Source organism: Danio aesculapii, chromosome 3 (assembly GCF_903798145.1).
Source record: "Danio aesculapii chromosome 3, fDanAes4.1, whole genome shotgun sequence".
Taxonomy (NCBI): Eukaryota; Metazoa; Chordata; class Actinopteri; order Cypriniformes; family Danionidae; genus Danio; species Danio aesculapii.
In genome coordinates this window covers 46,031,588-46,052,257 of record NC_079437.1, presented here as the reverse complement: position 1 = coordinate 46,052,257, position 20,670 = coordinate 46,031,588, and the positions used below count along the sequence as shown (strand labels likewise).

The 20,670-nt window shown below is 36.0% G+C and overlaps 1 protein-coding gene across 1 annotated transcript; it reads right to left on the bottom strand.

Moving 5' to 3' along the window:
• Positions 1-774: 774 nt before the first annotated feature.
• Positions 775-10,052, bottom strand: LOC130221577 (zinc finger protein 37 homolog). The gene is made up of 4 exons (XM_056454119.1): positions 9,702-10,052; positions 6,288-6,394; positions 3,243-3,357; positions 775-1,966 (listed from the first exon to the last, which is right to left on the bottom strand). The coding sequence occupies exons 1-4, from the start codon at positions 9,943-9,945 to the stop codon at positions 1,440-1,442; spliced, it is 993 nt and encodes a 330-aa protein (XP_056310094.1). The 5' UTR covers positions 9,946-10,052; the 3' UTR covers positions 775-1,439.
• Positions 10,053-20,670: the final 10,618 nt, after the last annotated feature.

Sequence of the window (20,670 nt, the reverse complement as noted above, 5' to 3'; positions counted from 1 at the left end):
CTTACAGGACAACCAACTGTGCAGCAATCCACCAATCCAGCCTGTATGGTAGAGTGGCCAGACGGAAGCCAACAAAAGGCATCTGAAGGACTCTCAGACCATAAGAAACTAAATTCTCTGGTCTGATGAGACTCTTTGGAGTGAATGCCAGGCGTTACGTTTGGAGAAAACCAGGCACTGCTCATAACCAGACTAATACCATCCCTACAGTGAAGCATGGTGGTGGCAGCATAATGCTGTGGGGATGTTTTTCAGCAGCAGAAACTGAAAAAGTAGTCATGATAGAGGGAAAGATGAATGCAGCAATGTACAAAGATATCCTGAATGAAAACCTGCTTCAGAGTGCTCTTGACCTCAGACTAGGGCGATAGTTCATCTTCCAGCAGGACAATGACCCAAACCACACTGCCAAAATATCAATGGAGTGGCTTCATAACAACTCGGTGAATGTTCTTGAGTGGCCCAGACAGAGCCTAGACCTAAATCCTATTGAACATCTCTGGAGAGATCTGAAAATGGCTGTACACGGTCGCTTCCCATCCAACCTGATAGAGCCTGAGAGGTACTGCAAAGAGGAATGGGCAAAAAGACAGGTGTACCAAATTGTGGCATCATATTCAAAAAGACTTGAGGCTGTACCAAAACTGCATCAACAAAGTATTGAGCAAAGGCTGTGAATACTTATGTACATGTGATTTTATTTTTATTTTTTTTTTCAGGGTTATTTTTAATAAATTTGCAACAATTTCAAAAACTTTTTTCACATTGTCATCATGTGGTATTGTGTGTAGAATTTTGAGGAAATAAAATAATTTAACCAATTTTGGAATAAGGCTGTAACAAAACAAATGTGGAAAAAGTGAAGCGCTATCAATACTTTCTGGATGCACTGTATATAAATTCTCTTTTGCAGCTCAAATTTGATTCAGACGCCTACATGTCCTTGTCCCTAAAGCATTACATTACCCAAAAACAAACAATAAATTAAACACAACCACATTAATTAAATAAAACTAATGTTTAATTTAGAAAACAGTAAACACTTCATATAGGGCAAAAGGTAAAAATATAATTAAGATTAATTAAGGTTAGCTACAAAATTACAGCAAGAACAAATCCATAGTTCATTCTCTCTAGTAGCTTCACAAGAACACATTTCACAGTGTATAAACAATTATATATTGCTTAAAAGGAATTTACTATGGGACACTTTAGTGTCGGTGAGCATTTACATTTATACTGTCCTAAATCTATTGCATTTATAATCAATCTTTATGCTAAACAATTCAATCAACTTTTTTTCATTTTTTTTAATATATTTCAGTCAGCAACGTATTTCCTTCTGTTCATCAAACAGAAAACGGGAATATTTTAATAATGACCCACAACAGTTTCAATCTAAAAGTACACAATATATTCAGTAATGGCTCATTTCTACTCTAACATCGGTGTGTTTTAAGAGCAATTTTGTACGTGTAGCTTTTACCGCACTTTAAGCAGCTAAATGGCTTTTCTCCAGTGTGGCTTCGGAGATGCACATTTAGAGAGCTTTTCTGAGAGAAACTCTTTCCGCAATCAATGCAAGCATACGGCCTTTCGCCGGAGTGTGTGCGCTCGTGAGTTGTGAGATACGTTTTCTGAGCGAATCGTCGACCACAGATTGCACAGACGTATGGTTTTTCTCCAGAGTGTTTCCGCATATGTCTTTGCAAATGGCTTATATATTTAAAGGGTCTGTCACAGAACACACACTTGTATTTCATCATTTGCGCTTCAACTTTCATGTGGTTGAAATTTACATCTGTTGTAATGTGTCCATGCGCATGAATTGTCCTATGAAGACTTTGCTCTTCTGGTTGTGGCTGCTGTACATGCGATTGGGCTTGTTCATCTGAAGGCACAGTGTATGTGATATAATCATCAGACTTCTGGTCAGCACATCTCTCATCATTGGACATCGCTGGTCCTGTAATATAAGGTTACATACAGTATGAATGTCTTAAAGAGCCCCTATTATGGGTTTTTGAAAATGACCTTCCATGCGGTGTGTAACACAGCTTTAAGTGAAGTGAAACATCCAGCTAAGGCTTCAATTTAAAAGTGCACCGTGTTTAAAACTATCGATTCATGTGGTTCAAATGAATTGTGCGGGTAATGAATCTTTAGCGGTGTGACGTCCATACAGAACTCAATCCCCGCCCATTTGTTGCACACGCAGACCCAGGAGAATTGAATCCCCCAGCCCCGCCCACAAACACTGTAGAAAGAAAACGAGGAAGACGAACGCTGTAGCAGATCCCGGTTGAATCAAGTCATGAAGACACTGTGCTCTGAAGTGTGAGGGAAAGTTAGTGTTATTTTCTCTACCCAAAGATGAGGTTGTGAAGAGTCAGTGGTTAAAGTTTATTTTTGCAAAAATACCTCAGCATTATAGCCCCAGCCTTGTGCTGTGTTTCCATAACTTTTCTGATGAGTGATTCAGCAATCTACACGCTTACAAAGGAGAATTCATTGGCCGTTTGTTACAAGAAGAATCAGAAAAGACAATTGATGTATGGGACTTTGTCAGAGCTTTACAGGAACTTTTCTCAGTTTTTCCACCATTTCACAAGTGTAAGTAAGTGTGATTAAATTGGTTGCCTCCTTGTTTTCTCTAACTTGCAAATTACAAGTACAATCCCCTGCCATTTGTCATTCCTATGGTCACTGTCAGCTGTTCTTACACACGTGCGGAGGTCAAGTTTTAAAATCATTCAGCTTTTGCCACTGTGTGGATTAATAATGAATGTGTGTCGTTATTATTACTTATGGTTAAAAATAGAGCAATATGCTGGTGTAAAACTGCATTGCTTTAATGCACTACTGTTTTGGGCTCACACATACACTCTGCACTTTGACTACTTCAAAATTGTTGATAAGCTGTGGTGGGGATTTCTCTCTGTCTCATGTTGAACGCAGTTGACCAATCACAACAGACTTGGTCATCGGACCAATCAGCGCAGATTAGCATCGTGCTAAATGAACCACTAGAAATGAATCGCTGAATGAATCATATGGGAGTCATTGGGATAATTAGGTAAAAAATAAATGCATATTATAAGACAATGAATGTGTTTTTGACCTTGCATGCATATCAGCCTGTTGCTGGAGACCAAAACCAAAATTGACCTTTTATAATGCATAATAGGGGCTCTTTAATATAATTAATATAACAATTAGTCTGTAGTTTTCTGTTCACAAACCTGTCAGACTGCTGCTTTTGTTGTCCTCAGGTCTACCGTTTAAACAGCAACTGGCATTCTTCGTCTCATCTTTAATCATAATCATATCTGGTTCTCCATCAAGCAAATCTATTGGCTAAAAAATTAAAAATTAAAGAAAGAACTGGTGATTTCAGCAATAGTTTACCCCAAAATGAACCATATCAAACATACACATGTCTCTTTTTCTTTAGAAAAACATTGGTGCTTGGTGAGAAATAAAATGGAAGTTAGAGGTTACCGGCACTTATTTTATATATTTTATTTGATATATTTCCAGGCCATTTTTTTTGGTTTGTTTTTGCTTTTATTTTTTAAGTTGCAAGATTTTGACAAATTTCACCTAATTTTGATGGCCCTTAGTTAATTTTCGCCTATTAATATATATGGGCATATTAAATTTCCAAACCTCTGATTTTAAACAAATAAAACAAAGGATTTTATTCTGTCTTCATGTGTTCAAATTTTATCACCACTTGAAAGCAGAAAGGTTATCAGAGATGTTATGACACATACAAAAAAACTAAAACACAAACATCACTTTTTTAAAGTGCATTTTCAAGTGTGTGTGTGAACAGGGTTGGACAATGAATCTGAAACGTCTAGTTTTAGACAACAATAAGCCATTAGTATGGCGTAGGGCCTTCTTTTGTGGCCTATACAGCATCAACTCGACTTGAAAATGACATATACAAGTTTTGCACTGGTGACTGTGCAGGCCATGGGTGATGTTCAACTTTATTTTTTATGTTCAGCTGTGTGTATTGGTGCATTATCTTCCTAATGCACAGCCTTCAGGATACAATATTTGAACCATTTTGTGCACATGGTCCTTCAGAATGGTTAGGTAGTGCTTGACAGTACCGCACCCATTTAGCACAAGCATTATGCCTAAGAAATGCCATGACAATGCAGCCCAAACCATCACTAATCCACCCTCATGCTTCACTCTGGGCATGCAACAGTCTGGGTGGTGTGCTTCTTTGGGGCTTCTCCACACCGTAACTTTCCCAAATTTAGCAAAGATGGTGAAGGTGGACTCATCAAAGAACAATACTTGCTTCACATTGTCCACAGCCCAAGATTTTCACTGCTGGCACCACTGAAAAAAGTTTTAGCTATAGCAGCTCGGCCATGTATATTGACCAAGTAGAGCTCCAGATGAACAGTTTTGGTAGAAACAGGAGAGTTGAGGTGCACATTTAAATTTGCTATGAGTTCAGTAGCTGTGGCTTTGTTTTTTGGATACAATTCAGGTTAGCACCCGGACATCCCTTTCAGACAGATTCCTCTTGCGTCCCAGTTATTCCTGTTGAATATGGTTTGTCCTTCTTGCTGGTTTGCTGAGATTAGCCTGGATACCGCGGCTGTGTTTTGTTTACAGATGTGCTAATGAGATGCACACAAACAATTTGTCCTCTTTTGAACTCTGATATATCACACATAATGATGTGCATTGCAATATTTTAAGCAAAACTGTGCTATTACTCTGCTAATTAAACCTTCACACGCTGATTACACATTCCACCAGTAAGAGCAATGAAGATTGGCCACCAGGCTGGTCAAACTTAGCCATGAAACGTCCAACACTAAATTACCCAGTGTTAAAGTTTCGTTGTCCAACCCCTCTATGTCTCCACCAATAAAAACTTCTGCATGCGTGTTTGATACCTACATCTAAGGGTGAAGCACACAAAATATTGAATAAATGGTAAACAATCTGTTTTAATAGGCAAAGCAATAGCGAGTTAAAAATAAGTTACTTAAACTTGTATGGTGCAAAATCACTGTCAGATCCAGTATAGTTGGCAAATCATTGGCTGTTTCTCAATTTGCGTTCTTCAGCGATCTTGCCTCCTCATGTTCTCCTGTAAAGTCACCATCAGCTGCCAAAGTTCAGTTCCAATACTCAAGACGACAAGAACGGAGGATGCGTGAAAGTTCCCAGATGTGTTCTTGATATCAAAGACGGACCGGTGCAGACTTGAGCGCCGAACTCGCTTGAGAAGTCCCAGATGTCATTGCAACTGGAGGTGGGAAGCGCAGCATTTTATATAGATTTATTATTAAAGTTCAGAGATATAACTTATTTATCTCAGGAGTTTACCTAAATGAAACGGTAAATATAAACATTACTATGGACATCTTAATAAAGGAATAAACACATTTTGTTTGGGTGTTTATTTGCTGAAATTCATATTAAAATCTATTTTATTTATATTGTGCAACATATATTTGTAAAGTCTTTATGCATAGTATATATTTTGAAAAGGGGAAAAACAATAAATCGCTGTATGAATGCTGTAATGTTTAAATAATTTTCCATTAAAAATGCATGAAGGTCATGTGACCATCAGGAAGAATGCAGCATCTCATTTCTCAGAGGATGCGTTCTCTGTTCTCGCTGTCTCCCGAGTTCGTTCTTCCGAGGACACCTGGCAAGACCACTCTCCACAAGAAAGCAAGTCCGTTCTCTGCGATCTTGCAATTGAGAAACAGCCATTGTCTTTTACTTTTAGTCTTCCTGAAAATATTGTTTTGAACTGTGCCTTTTTTGTAATGATTGGCAATGTGATATCGAATGGAACTGAATCGATGACATGAGAATCGTAACTGAATTGAACCGTGAGACCAGTGTATTTCTCTATGACAAGGGTGACACCTATTAGTAAACTACTACATAACAAAATGTCACATTTCACAACCTATCATTTTGGCAGATTGTCAATAGTAGTTGATTTTAGACTAATAAGAAAGTTTGGAGTACCGAAACTTAAAACAAAAAAAAACAAAAAAGTAAAAAGTATTCTCTAATATGTCAAAAAATAAGTGGAATTTAGATTTATGTTTTGTTTCTGTATTTTTATTTCTTGAAGTGTTAGCAGCCTTTGACTTACATTTTATGAATCACCAAGAACCACATTTGTTACTATAAAAATCTTCTTTAATGTTTAAATGAAGAACAAATGACACCTACAACAAACTACACCCTCAGGAAACTCTAAATGCAATGTATGTGAAACAAACCTTTTGTGCATCCTCCGGCTCTCCAAACCCTGACTCCTCCTGTCTCCAGAGGTTCATGCACCATTCCTTACCAAACACATTGTCAATTGTGGGAGGTTGTCCAGTTTCTGTTAAACATTCGGGCATATGTTAGTTTTTTTCTCAACTGATAATTTAAAAAAATTAAAAGCGGACTATGCCAATAACAGCCGTTATAATTAATTAGATCTACAGATAGATATTGTGAAAGATACTTGAGTTATCATGCAGTTTGGTTCAATGGGGAGTTTTGTTTACAAGGATCAAAGAACAGTAAGAAGGAACGCATTTTCAAAACTTTTTCTGTAGTAAAACTGTAATCCAAATGTAACTGTGATGAAAAGCATGAAGCTAATAACATGCCAAAACAATTGAATTTGAATTGTACTAGTTTGAATTATTGACAATTGTTTTAATAAATAATTTACTAAATCTGAATTTTTGTATGCTGTTAAAATTGTTTTGAATTTGAATTTCTTAATTTTAATTTCATAACTTGAATATTAAACATCTGAAATGTAAGACAACTGAATTTTTCAGGGCTGAATTATTAATGGTCGTATTTTCAATCTTCAGATTCATTCATTCATTCATTCTTTTTCTTTTCGTCCCTTTATTAATCATGGGTCGCCACAGCGGAATTAACTGCCAACTTTTCCAGCATAAGTTTTTACGCAGCGGATGCCCTTCCAGCTGCAACCCATCACTGGGGAACACCCATACACACTCATACACTACGGACAATTTAGGCAATTTAATTAGGTATTTATCAAGGTATTTACCCATACCACATGTCTTTAGACTGTGGGGGAAACCGGAGCACCCGAAGGAAAAACGTCAGATTGTTTTGGCATATTTTTAGCTCCATAGTATAGGGATATGTTAATTTAAGAGGAGACACAACAGGCAAACTGCACCTTTTTCCATGCACCTGCAAATTTGGACATTTAGTTTTTTAAAAAGATTTGTGTGCGTTTCCTGTCACAGTTTGTCAACCCACCTGAAAAAAATACTGTAGCAATGTAGTTTGTTACATTCTTTAAATTGCTAATACATATTTAGTTGCTAATTTTAAAGTACTAGTGTCTATTGTTGCTGTGGTAATACATAAAAAATACCCAATACAATACGTTTCTGCAACTAGAGGGTATTACCTAAATACACCAGTTTGCTACAGTATACTACAGTATTTTTTGGTTTGTCAGTTAACAATAGTTAATACTACAGTATATAGGCTTGTGCCGGTATTCGGTAATGCGATAAATCACGGTAATGAATATGCACGATATTGTTATCGCGGGCACTTCAAAATACCGTGAAAAATTATAGATCCGAATTTATATTCTTAGAACGCGCCTTAGCTTATTTTCCATCAACCGCTTGAAGAAACACTGCGTATATGCTGCGCAGAACTGATGCGCACTCTGATGTAAACAATCCACGCATATAGAAGCACTGTGTGCGCGGCGCCGCTGCCACCGCGCTATAATCCTCACACGCAGGGGCGGACTTGCCATCTGGCAGACTGGGCACTTTCCCGGTGGGCCGACGTACTTTCTGGGCCGGGCTGATCATCGTCTTATGATTTGATCGGCCCATAAAAGGCTTAGCAGCCTATCGTTTTTTTCTGCCTTATTGATTGACGCTGCTGTGATCTGTGACTCTCTGAAAGTAGATGCTTTTTTCCCGGACAGACAGACCGGGCCGGCCCATGTGACACTGTACAGCCCATTGGCTCTTTTTGGTATTGACATTGGGCTGGCCCAATCACAAACTCCTATTTTGGACTCCGTGTGAGCGTGCGTCGTCTGTGTGTATTTGTCAAAATAGTCGAGAGTCAGAGAGAAGAAACGCAAGGGATGCGCAGAGAAATCGCGGGAAATACACCGGCCTTTCATTTAGCGATTCTGAAAAGTTCTCTGTTCATTCTAGTACACGGCTAAAAACGCAAATCACGTGACCACACACTCTCTGCCCAGAGCTGCAGCCGCTAGTTCAGCGGGTAAGCATAAACCCCAGGTGAGAGTTTAGTCCATGTCAGACAGTTCATCTGCTGGAGGATCTCATCTCACTATAGTTGTTAAACGTGATATTGAATTCATCTTGTTGTCTCTATCTAACAGTTCTTATGTCTTTTGAATCACTTGTTCTCAGTTAACTGTTTTGGCTGAGTGCAAAGATAAGCTAATATATTAATTTATGTAACCACATACACCGATTCTGCACATTGACTGATTGCTTACCTTTATTGTTTAAATTTAATGTACGTTATACTGTTATAATGGCCATTATTGGTTATTAAAACTGATATTCTGACAGTGTAAATCAAATATCAAAATGAAACAAATTTGACTTATATTATGTTTTCATTGTTTAGATAGTGAAACAGCAAGCAGGATGAGGTGAAAGGTTAAAATGTAACACTGTTCCCTTTGAAGATTTACTCATGCATTAGCAGGCAGTTTTTGTTATGTTTATTATTGAATATAGGCTGAGTGAATAGTGTATTGAATAAGCTAAATTGACTGTAGTGTATGAGTGTGTGTGAATGAGTGTGTATGGGTGATTTCCAATATTGGGTTGTGGCTGGAAAGGCATCTGCTGCATAAAACATGCTGGAATAGTTGGCAGTTCATTCCACGATTGCTGATTGAAGACGGTTTCCATTTGCGCATTAACTTTGATATAATTGCTCAAGTTTACTTTTATATTGTGTATTGTTTTATTTATATTTATTTGTATTTAAATGTTTGAAGTACTTTTAGTTAATTAAAAAGTTATTAAAGTTACTAAGTTGACGAAACTGAAGTTTCTCTAGTAAAATTACAATATCGTGATAATACCGTATACCGTGATAAAAGCTCAATCAATTAATCGCAGCATGAAAATGTGATACCGGCACATGCCTAACAGTATACGGTATCACTCTTTTTTATTATTTTTTTTATCTGTAAATACTACAATGTCAACACTTCAGTTTAAGTAATTTTTGCAATTAACTACTGGCTTATTACTTGACAATTATTAAGATACTGATTAGTACTTTAAAAGTATTATCTCATTCTCTATGATCTCATGGTTTGTTAATAGCAGGAATTTGGGCTAAAATGAAGTGTAACCACTATAACATATACAGTATAATGCACTTTATGGTTAAAAACACTAAGTGTTGTTTACAATAAATTACTATTATAATGTTCATGCGGGAATACGCACTAAACAGCCAAAATGTAAATAATATTCGGTGAATTAATAAAAAAGATGACAGAGCACACTAAAAAAAGACATGAACTCCAAAATAGTCCTACCTAGAACAGTATGAGTTACTCAAGGCGACGAATATCAGCATGTGTATGGTATATATTTAGCCGCCCAATGTATTTTATAATAAATCACCTGTAACGCTGAGTGGTGCTTGTGTCCCGTTCATCTCTCCAGCGGTTTTCCGGGCAGACTCAAGTTCGTTCTCCAGAAAATTACATTTCTTTTTCAGAGACTCGTTTTCGTTTGTACATCGTAAGATCTCCATTCGCAGCAGCAGTGAGTTCTCCTCGAATAGTTTGCTTATTTCCGCAGCAGCGGTTCTCACCATGATTTCAATTATAGCGGTTAAATGTGTCTGAAAATCGGCTGTGTTCATGGTGTTTGTCAAGACCCCCTTACGACAGTGTTATTTTCTTCTAGACAACCTCAAATTTCTTAACGTTCGTTTTGTAGAAACAAACCATAAATAGCATTTGTTCAGAAGAAAAGGAGGATCATGGGAAGAATTACCGTAACTCACCGACCATAAAGAAAAGCGCATGGAAACTTGCAACTTCTTTGTGGTTTTGTGGCAGATGGCGTCTCTTTTGTTGCATTACTGCCCCCCTATGTACTATATATTTATTCTTTACTCTCTTGTCCAGTCTGGTTGTCTTTAAAAAAATCTAAGCAATTCTTACCCTTTTGTTTTTCTGAACATTCTCATATATTTTGGACACTTTTTGTTTTTCCTAAACTCTTCAGCTGGGTCATTCATTCATTAATTAATATTCTTTTTGACTTAGTCACTTTATTAATCTGAGGTCGGCACAGCGGAATGAACTGCCAACTTATCCAGCATATGTTTTACACAGCAGATGCCCTTCCAGCTGCAACCCATTACTAGGAAACATCCAAAACACAATCATTCACAACAGACAATTTAGCTTACCCAATTAACCTATACCACATGTTTTTGACTTGTGGGGGAAATCGGAGCACCCGGAGGAAACTCACGCAAACACAGGGAGAACATGCAAACTCCACACAGAAATGCCAACTGACCCAGCTGGGGCTCGAACCAGCGACTGTTATCAAAAACATAACTAAATTAATTAAAGCTTTACATGCATGTAAAAAAGCTAGATCATTTTTGGAGAAAAAAATTAATAAATTAGAAAATTACAAAAAAAAAAAAAAAAAAATCAAAATATTAAAAAGGAATTCCTAACACCAAAAATCTAAACAAATAGTACACTACCTGACAAAATTCAAGTTTTAGGAACAACAATTAAAAATTTGTCATTTGCTATCAAAAGTGGCTTATATGTAAGACAAAGCGTCTAGATTAATTGTATTTTTTTATTTATTTTACCAATTTGACCATGCCTTGATTTATTTATTTATTTATTTTATTTAATTAGGACTTGCTTAGACAAAGGTCTTGTCACTTAACAGAAATAATGTACAGTATAGAATATAAAGTCATGGTACATTGGAAAAAATAATTAATATTGTGTATGACTCCTATGAGCTTAAAGGACTGCATCCATATATCTCTGCAATGACTCAAATAACTTTTGAATAAAGTCATCTGGAATGGCAAAGAAAGCATTCTTGCAGGACTCCTAGAGTTCATCAAGATTCTTTGGATTCATCTTTAATGTCTCCTCCATCTTACCCCAGACATGCTAAATAATGTTCATGTCTGGTGACTGGGAAGGGCCAATCCTGGAGCATCATCAACTTCTTTGCTTTCAGGAACTTTGATTTAGAGGCTAAAGTATGAGAAGGAGCGCTATCCCGCTGAAGAATTTGCCCTCTCCTGTGGTTTGTAATGTAATGGGCAGCACAAATGTCTTGATACCTCAGGCTGTTGATGTTGCCATCCACTCTGCAGATCTCTCGCACGCCCCCATACTGAATGTAACCCCAAATCATGATTTTTTTTTTGCTTCACCGAACTTGACTGATTTCTGTGAGATTCTTGGGTCTATGTGTGTTCCAATAAGTTTTGCAGTATTTGTGATGATTGGGATGCAGTTCAACAAATGATTTATCAGAAAAATCGACCTTCTGTCAGTTTTTCCAAATGATCAACTAGAAGTTAGTATTTGTCACTCTTATAACTGGGATAGACGGCAAGACTTTTGTCAGGTAGTATAAAGTAGTAATAAAAACAAGATTTACTCGATAATAAACTAAGATTTATTCATTCATTCATTTTCTTTTCAGCTTAGTCCCTTTATTAATCTGGGGTCGCGACAGCAGAATAAACCGCCAATTTATCCAGCATATGTTTTATGCAGAGGATGCCCTTCTAGCTGCAACCCATCTCTGGGAATCATCCATACACACTCATTCACACACATACACTACGAACAATTTAGCTTACCCAATTCACCTGTACCGCATGTCTTTGGACTGTAGGGTAAACCATGAGCACCCGGAGGTAACCCACATGAACGCGAGGAGAACATGCAAACTCCACACAGAAATGCCAACTGACCCAGCCGAGGCTTGAACCAGCGACCTTCTTGCTATGAGGCGACAGCACTACCTACAGCACCACTGCGTCGCCAAACTAAGATTTAGAAACATTGACTTTGTATTTACACTATAGGATGAAAAATAATAGAAGTATATTTTTGGAAGCTGCGGATGACAGAAAATCAGAGTTGTTAGCCCCTCGTGATCATCAGTTATCCACAAATACATTTTGTGGGGGTCATGGAGGAGTGGACAGCATGAGACTGATTCCTGTGACGCTTTGGGGACAGACGAGTCTCGCTGACGTCCAGCTTCTCCAGTGCCTAGACTGCAGCTCTGCACAAGACGCTGCCCAACTGAGCCTTGTTTCTCTCGAGGTTTTTTAATTCTTCACTTTTGTCAATTGGTGATGTTTTTTTTTCCTCGCCGCTGTCACCACTGGCTTGCATGGTTCAGGATCTGTAGAGCTGCGCATCAATAGATTTGCTCTTCAGTGTTCGGACTCTCAGTAGTGATTAAACCACATTGAAGTGAACTGAACCTAAACTCTGAAAACTGAACTGACACTGTTTCAATTTACTATGATCTTCTATGTGAAGCTGCTTTGACACAATTTACATTGTAAAAGCGCTATACAAATAAAGGTGAATTGACTTTTAGTAAAACCGCAATAAAACAAACTATATTTACTGTGTTTTGAACATTTTCATATTTAATCTCCATCTAGAAACACCATAAATTATCTGAAACTATACATTTTGGATTATCTGAAACAATACATTTTTCAATTATTAAACAAAATTTTCAACTAAAATCAAACTGGTAAAAAGCACGACTGAATGTAGAGTTTGAAACCCACAGCCGTTCATTAACTGAAGTTGCCACAAGACTGACAAGACAGGTGTTTGTTAAGGTTAAACTTTGTGGTGAAACCTTTTCCACATTTCACACAGGTATAGGGCTTTTCTCCAGTATGACTTCGCAGATGCATGTCCAGTGTGCATTTCTGAATAAAGCCTTTTCCACACAGCGGACAGCGATATGGCTTCTCTCCAGTATGGGTGCGCTGATGGGTGTACAGGTGTCCTTTCTGAATGTACCTCTTTCCACAGATTGTGCACCTGTAGGGCTTTTCACCTGTGTGACTCCGCTGGTGGATTGTGAGTTGACTGAAACACCTGAACCTCTTCGAACAGTAGGAGCAAACAAAACGCTTGTCCCCTGCAAAAGTACTGGCACTGCACGTTCTTGTGGACCTTGAAGCGCTCCAGCTCTGTAAGTGACTAAATGAAGCATTTTCAGATTCTGAAGTACGTTTTTTTGAGATCGACTGCACCATTTGGTTCAATGGTATTATTGCAGGTGGACTGTTTCTGTTCAGGGCTGGCGATTCAGCTTTAGATGCGTTTTCTTTACTTCCTCTGTCAATACAAGGAACAGTTTTGAGCCCTTCCTTAATAGATGAAAGGCTCACAACTTCGCCTCCTGTGGTTAAGTAAAAGAGTTGTAAGCGTACTTAAGATGGTAGGATGTTATGAATAATTTATAATCCGTCATGCAACAGTTTACTCCAAACTTAATAGAGCTGTGGTGAAAAATCTGAGAAATCGATACTGCATCCAATCTCACATGATCAAAACTGCATAGCTATTTTCTATTGAATCAATTCTGTCTAATCATTAATAAAGCTGTTTACATTAAGCTTGTAACATAAAAGTCAACTTATGTCAATGTAAATGTCGATTCAGCCAAACACAGAAGCACTCTTCATAAGTATACCGTTAAAAACCACCCTAGAGCACCATCTGCTGGTAAAACTAGCATAGAGTGCTGTTTGCTGTTAAAAACTACCATAACATGTCATCTGGTGTTAAAAACTTGCCTACAGGGCCATCTGCTGTTAAAAACTAGCCTAGAGCGCCATGTGCTGTTTAAAACTAGCCTAGAGCACAATCTGCTGTAAAAACTAGCCTAGAGCACTGTCGGTTGTTAAAAACTAGAGTACCATCTGTTGTTAAACTAGCATTGTGTGCCATCTAATATAAAAATCTAGCCTAAAACACCTTCTGCAGTTAAAAACTAGCCTAGAGTGCCATGTGCTGTTTAAAACTAGCCTAGAGCACCAACTGCTGTTAAAAACTAGCCTAGACTCTAGAGCACCATCTGCTGTAAAAACTAGCCTAGAACACTGTCGGTTGTTAAACTAGCATAGCGTGCCATCTGCTATTAAAATCTAGCCTAGAGCACCATCTGCTGTTAAAAACTAGCCTACAGCACAGTCGGTTGATAAAAACCAGCCTAGAGCGCTGTCTGCTGTTAAACTAGCCTAGAGCGCCATCTGCTGTTAAAAACTAGCATAGAGCATCATCTGCTGTTAAAAACTAGCCTAGAGTGCTATCTGCTGTTAAAAACTAATATAAAGTACCATGTGCTCTTTAAATCTAGCCTAAAGAACCATCTGCTGTCAAAAACTAGCCTAGAGCACATCTACTGTTAAAAACTAGCATAGAACGTCGTCTGCTGTTCAAAACTTGCCTAGAGCGCTGTCTGCTGTTAAACTAGCCTAGAGTGCTATCTACTGTTAAAAAAATAGCATAGAGCGCCATCTGCTGGTAAAACTAGTCTAGAGCGCAATCTGCTGGTTAAAAACTAAGCTCAGAGAATGGTCAAGAGACAACAGCGATACATTTTAAAAAGTTCATAATTGATGCAGAATCAATTCATCAAGAGATTTTTTTTCCCCACAGCTCAAAGACTTACCCTCTTCATTGTTGCCTTGACCGGTCCAAACATCACGTGGCTCATGCTTTACCACAATAATCGGCTGGTTTATCTCACAGTTCTGCTGCGGGGTGTCCTTTGATAGCTTGATACGACATTATATCTTATATTCATATAAAATATAAAGAAACTTGACAGCTTTTATAAATATTATCAGGCAATGAGGAGAACTTACTTGGTCTTGTTGAATTACTGATGGGCTTTCTCCCAAAAGGACCTCACCTCTACGCATGTTCAAATGACTGCGGACCTCTTCTTGGGCACATTCACTAAACAATAATAAACTAGTATAAATTTAACTAGATAAAAAAAAACCATTATCATCAGCATTAAATGAGATGTGTAAGAAAGCAATCCTACACACAGGAGCTGTTAGAAGACAAAAACCTGACAAACATATGAACAATGTCTTTGTGTGGTAACCAAGTGCATTAATTCACATTGTGGCCATTTCACCACCTCAGGTGTTTGGCATTATTTTCTAAGAATTAAATGTACCATTATCAATTATTCCTTACAAAAAATATTCTAGTATTCAATACTTGACAAAAATAGAAGTATAGTAGCAGACAAAACAAACCCACATGAAAAAATACTGTAGTATATTAAATGCTAGTGTTTTTGAACTACACTAGTAAAGTACTTGAATTAAAGGGATAATTCACCCTAAAATGAAAATTTACTCACTGTTTACTCCCTAACAAGTAATTTTAAAGTTTTATGAGATATTTGAAGAATGCTGAAAACCTGTAACTACTGGTGTCCATAGTAAAAAAAAAAACTTTGGATACTATGGAAATAGTCAAAAGTTTCCAACATTTTTCAGAATATATTCTTTTGTGTTCTGTAGTGGTAATTACATAATTGCAGTGATAACACAACAACTATATCAATATAAACAAATGACCAAATAATGTAGATTTCTACAACTATAGGCTGTTATACAACAAAACACCGCAGTTTACAGTAGTAAAAACGAAACTATTAGTTCAAGTTTTCAATACTACAGTATGCTACAGCGTTCATTCATTAACAAAGTGCTGTAATACACACACTATACTATATGATTCAAAAACAAATGACTACAGTATTTTTCACGTGGGTATATTGAACACTAATACGAAATAATTCTATTTAAAGATTAACTTTCTCAACCCAACATGAACACTAGTTATGTTGTATCTCAAGTAAATTAACTTTAATATTACATAAACAGCACAGCATATAAGCGCAAATACCTCTTGACATCAGTGGAGGAGTGAGCGTGTGCGGTGTTTGTCCGCGGCTGGAGCTCCAGGTGCGGTAAAGTTGTTTTTATGTTGGACATTCGTTTGACAATCGTAGAGCGAATTAAGGGACTGTCTCAAAAGTACATAAAAACTGAAAAAATATATGTATTGCAAAACCTGAAAACATTAAAAGAATCATACAAATAGAATATATGGATGTGGACTAAGTGGTAAACCATTATTACAAAATTTTAAGTTTTTAATAACATTGTTATTACTTTGTACTTCAACATTTTCCTGTAACTGATAGAAGTTGCTGGTGTTATGGGACCTGTGCTACACGCAGTAATACTTTTAATATATCGTACACCACTTCACTTTTGGGTAAATCATAATGTTTATTTTTAATCAATTTTTTATTATTATAATATCTTCAAATCTATATAACTTCCTAGTCATGTGACCTGATGATGTCACACCAGCTTTAATATCTTCCCATACACCTGACACACGTCATACAACACTTGCTTTTTAAAAAGAATATTTCATCTATTTTTTATGAATTTCAGTAAAATTTAAATCCATTAATCTTCCTAGTCATGTGACCTGATGATGTCACACCAGGTTTAATATCTTCCCACACACCTGACACACGTCATACAACACTTGCTTTTTAAAAAGAATATTTCATCTATTTTTTATGAATTTCAGTAAAATTTAAATCCATTAATCTTCCTAGTCATGTGACCTGATGATGTCACACCAGGTTTAATATCTTCCCACACACCTGACACACGTCATACAACACTTGCTTTTAAAAAGAATATTTCATCTATTTTTTATGAATTTCTGTAATATTTAAATCTATATAACTTCCTAGTCATGTGACCTGATGATGTCACACCAGGTTTAATATCTTCCCACACACCTGACACACGTCATACAACACTTGCTTTTTAAAAAAGAATATTTCATCTATTTTTTATGAATTTCAGTAAAATTTAAATCCATTAATCTTCCTAGTCATGTGACCTGATGATGTCACACCAGGTTTAATATCTTCCCACACACCTGACACACGTCATACAACACTTGCTTTTTAAAAAGAATATTTCATCTATTTTTTATGAATTTCTGTAATATTTAAATCTATATAACTTCCTAGTCATGTGACCTGATGATGTCACACCAGCTTTAATATCTTCCCATACACCTGACACACGTCATACAACACTTGCTTTTTAAAAATAATATGTATTTTTTTATAAATATTTTAATATTGTAATATGTTATTAGCTTTTTAATAACATTGCTATTACATTGTACTTCAACATTTTCCTGTAACTGATAGAAGTTGCTGGTGTTATGGGACCTGTGCTACACGCAGTAACACTTTTAATATATCGTACACCACTTCACTTTTGGGTAAATCATAATGTTTATTTTTAATCAATTTTTTATTATTATAATATCTTCAAATCTATATAACTTCCTAGTCATGTGACCTGATGATGTCACACCAGCTTTAATATCTTCTCACACACCTGACACACGTCATACAACACTTCCTTTTTAAAAAGAATATTTCATCTATTTTTTATGAATTTCAGTAAAATTTAAATCCATTAATCTTCCTAGTCATGTGACCTGATGATGTCACACCAGGTTTAATATCTTCCCACACACCTGACACACGTCATACAACACTTGCTTTTTAAAAAGAATATTTCATCTATTTTTTATGAATTTCTGTAATATTTAAATCTATATAACTTCCTAGTCATGTGACCTGATGATGTCACACCAGCTTTATAATCTTCCCACACACCTGACACACGTCATACAACACTTGCTTTTTAAAAAGAATATTTCATCTATTTTTTATGAATTTCAGTAAAATTTAAATCCATTAATCTTCCTAGTCATGTGACCTGATGATGTCACACCAGGTTTAATATCTTCCCACACACCTGACACACGTCATACAACACTTGCTTTTTAAAAAAGAATATTTCATCTATTTTTTATGAATTTCTGTAATATTTAAATCTATATAACTTCCTAGTCATGTGACCTGATGATGTCACACCAGCTTTAATATCTTCCCATACACCTGACACACGTCATACAACACTTGCTTTTTAAAAAGAATATTTCATCTATTTTTTATGAATTTCTGTAATATTTAAATCTATATAACTTCCTAGTCATGTGACCTGATGATGTCACACCAGCTTTAATATCTTCTCACACACCTGACACACGTCATACAACACTTGCTTTTTAAAAAGAATATTTCATCTATTTTTTATGAATTTCAGTAAAATTTAAATCCATTAATCTTCCTAGTCATGTGACCTGATGATGTCACACCAGGTTTAATATCTTCCCACACACCTGACACACGTCATACAACACTTGCTTTTAAAAAAGAATATTTCATCTATTTTTTATGAATTTCTGTAATATTTAAATCTATATAACTTCCTAGTCATGTGACCTGATGATGTCACACCAGGTTTAATATCTTCCCACACACCTGACACACGTCATACAACACTTGCTTTTTAAAAAAGAATATTTCATCTATTTTTTATGAATTTCAGTAAAATTTAAATCCATTAATCTTCCTAGTCATGTGACCTGATGATGTCACACCAGGTTTAATATCTTCCCACACACCTGACACACGTCATACAACACTTGCTTTTTAAAAAGAATATTCATCTATTTTTTATGAATTTCTGTAATATTTAAATCTATATAACTTCCTAGTCATGTGACCTGATGATGTCACACCAGCTTTAATATCTTCCCATACACCTGACACACGTCATACAACACTTGCTTTTTAAAAATAATATGTATTTTTTTATAAATATTTTAATATTGTAATATGTTATTAGCTTTTTAATAACATTGCTATTACATTGTACTTCAACATTTTCCTGTAACTGATAGAAGTTGCTGGTGTTATGGGACCTGTGCTACACGCAGTAACACTTTTAATATATCGTACACCACTTCACTTTTGGGTAAATCATAATGTTTATTTTTAATCAATTTTTTATTATTATAATATCTTCAAATCTATATAACTTCCTAGTCATGTGACCTGATGATGTCACACCAGGTTTAATATCTTCCCACACACCTGACACACGTCATACAACACTTCCTTTTTAAAAAGAATATTTCATCTATTTTTTATGAATTTCAGTAAAATTTAAATCCATTAATCTTCCTAGTCATGTGACCTGATGATGTCACACCAGGTTTAATATCTTCCCACACACCTGACACACGTCATACAACACTTGCTTTTTAAAAAGAATATTTCATCTATTTTTTATGAATTTCAGTAAAATTTAAATCCATTAATCTTCCTAGTCATGTGACCTGATGATGTCACACCAGGTTTAATATCTTCCCACACACCTGACACACGTCATACAACACTTGCTTTTTAAAAAGAATATTTCATCTATTTTTTATGAATTTCTGTAATATTTAAATCTATATAACTTCCTAGTCATGTGACCTGATGATGTCACACCAGCTTTATAATCTTCCCACACACCTGACACACGTCATACAACACTTGCTTTTTAAAAAGAATATTTCATCTATTTTTTTATGAATTTCTGTAATATTTAAATCTATATAACTTCCTAGTCATGTGACCTGATGATGTCACACCAGCTTTAATATCTTCTCACACACCTGACACACGTCATACAACACTTGCTTTTTAAAAAGAATATTTCATCTATTTTTTATGAATTTCAGTAAAATTTAAATCCATTAATCTTCCTAGTCATGTGACCTGATGATGTCACACCAGCTTTAATATCTTCCCATACACCTGACACACGTCATACAACACTTGCTTTTTAAAAAGAATATTTCATCTATTTTTTATGAATTTCTGTAATATTTAAATCTATATAACTTCCTAGTCATGTGACCTGATGATGTCACACCAGCTTTAATATCTTCTCACACACCTGACACACGTCATACAACACTTGCTTTTTAAAAAGAATATTTTGTATATTTGTAAAACATTTTTTACATATTTAAATCCATTATTCTTTCTGGTCATGTGACCTGATGAGGTCACACCAGGTTCAGTTTTTCCTTATACATCACTCATCATACACCACTTACATTTAGAAAATAATATATTATGTTTTTGAATTATTATTTAATTTAATTTCAATATTTTATTTGCATTCTAAATTCATGCTCACATGGCTTGTTTTAACACACTGTATTGCATTGAGAACCATGCTGTACACATCATGCATCCATTTATTGGTGCTTAACTGTCTTTGTGTATAATAAACAGTTTTTTTATTTTAAGTTATGAACGATGCATGGCACAGAATAGCTAGACATATATTTTATTCACCACAATTTGTAGTTACTCTCTTTATTCACCAGGACTCACCACAGTGGATTGAACCGCCTACTTATCCAGCGTATGTTTTACAGAATGCCCTTCCAGCTGCAATCCAGTACTGGAAAACACCCATAATTCTCATCCATACAACTACACTATGGCCAGTTTAGTTCATCCGATTCACCTATACCGCATAGCCCCCACCCTTCCCCCCCAC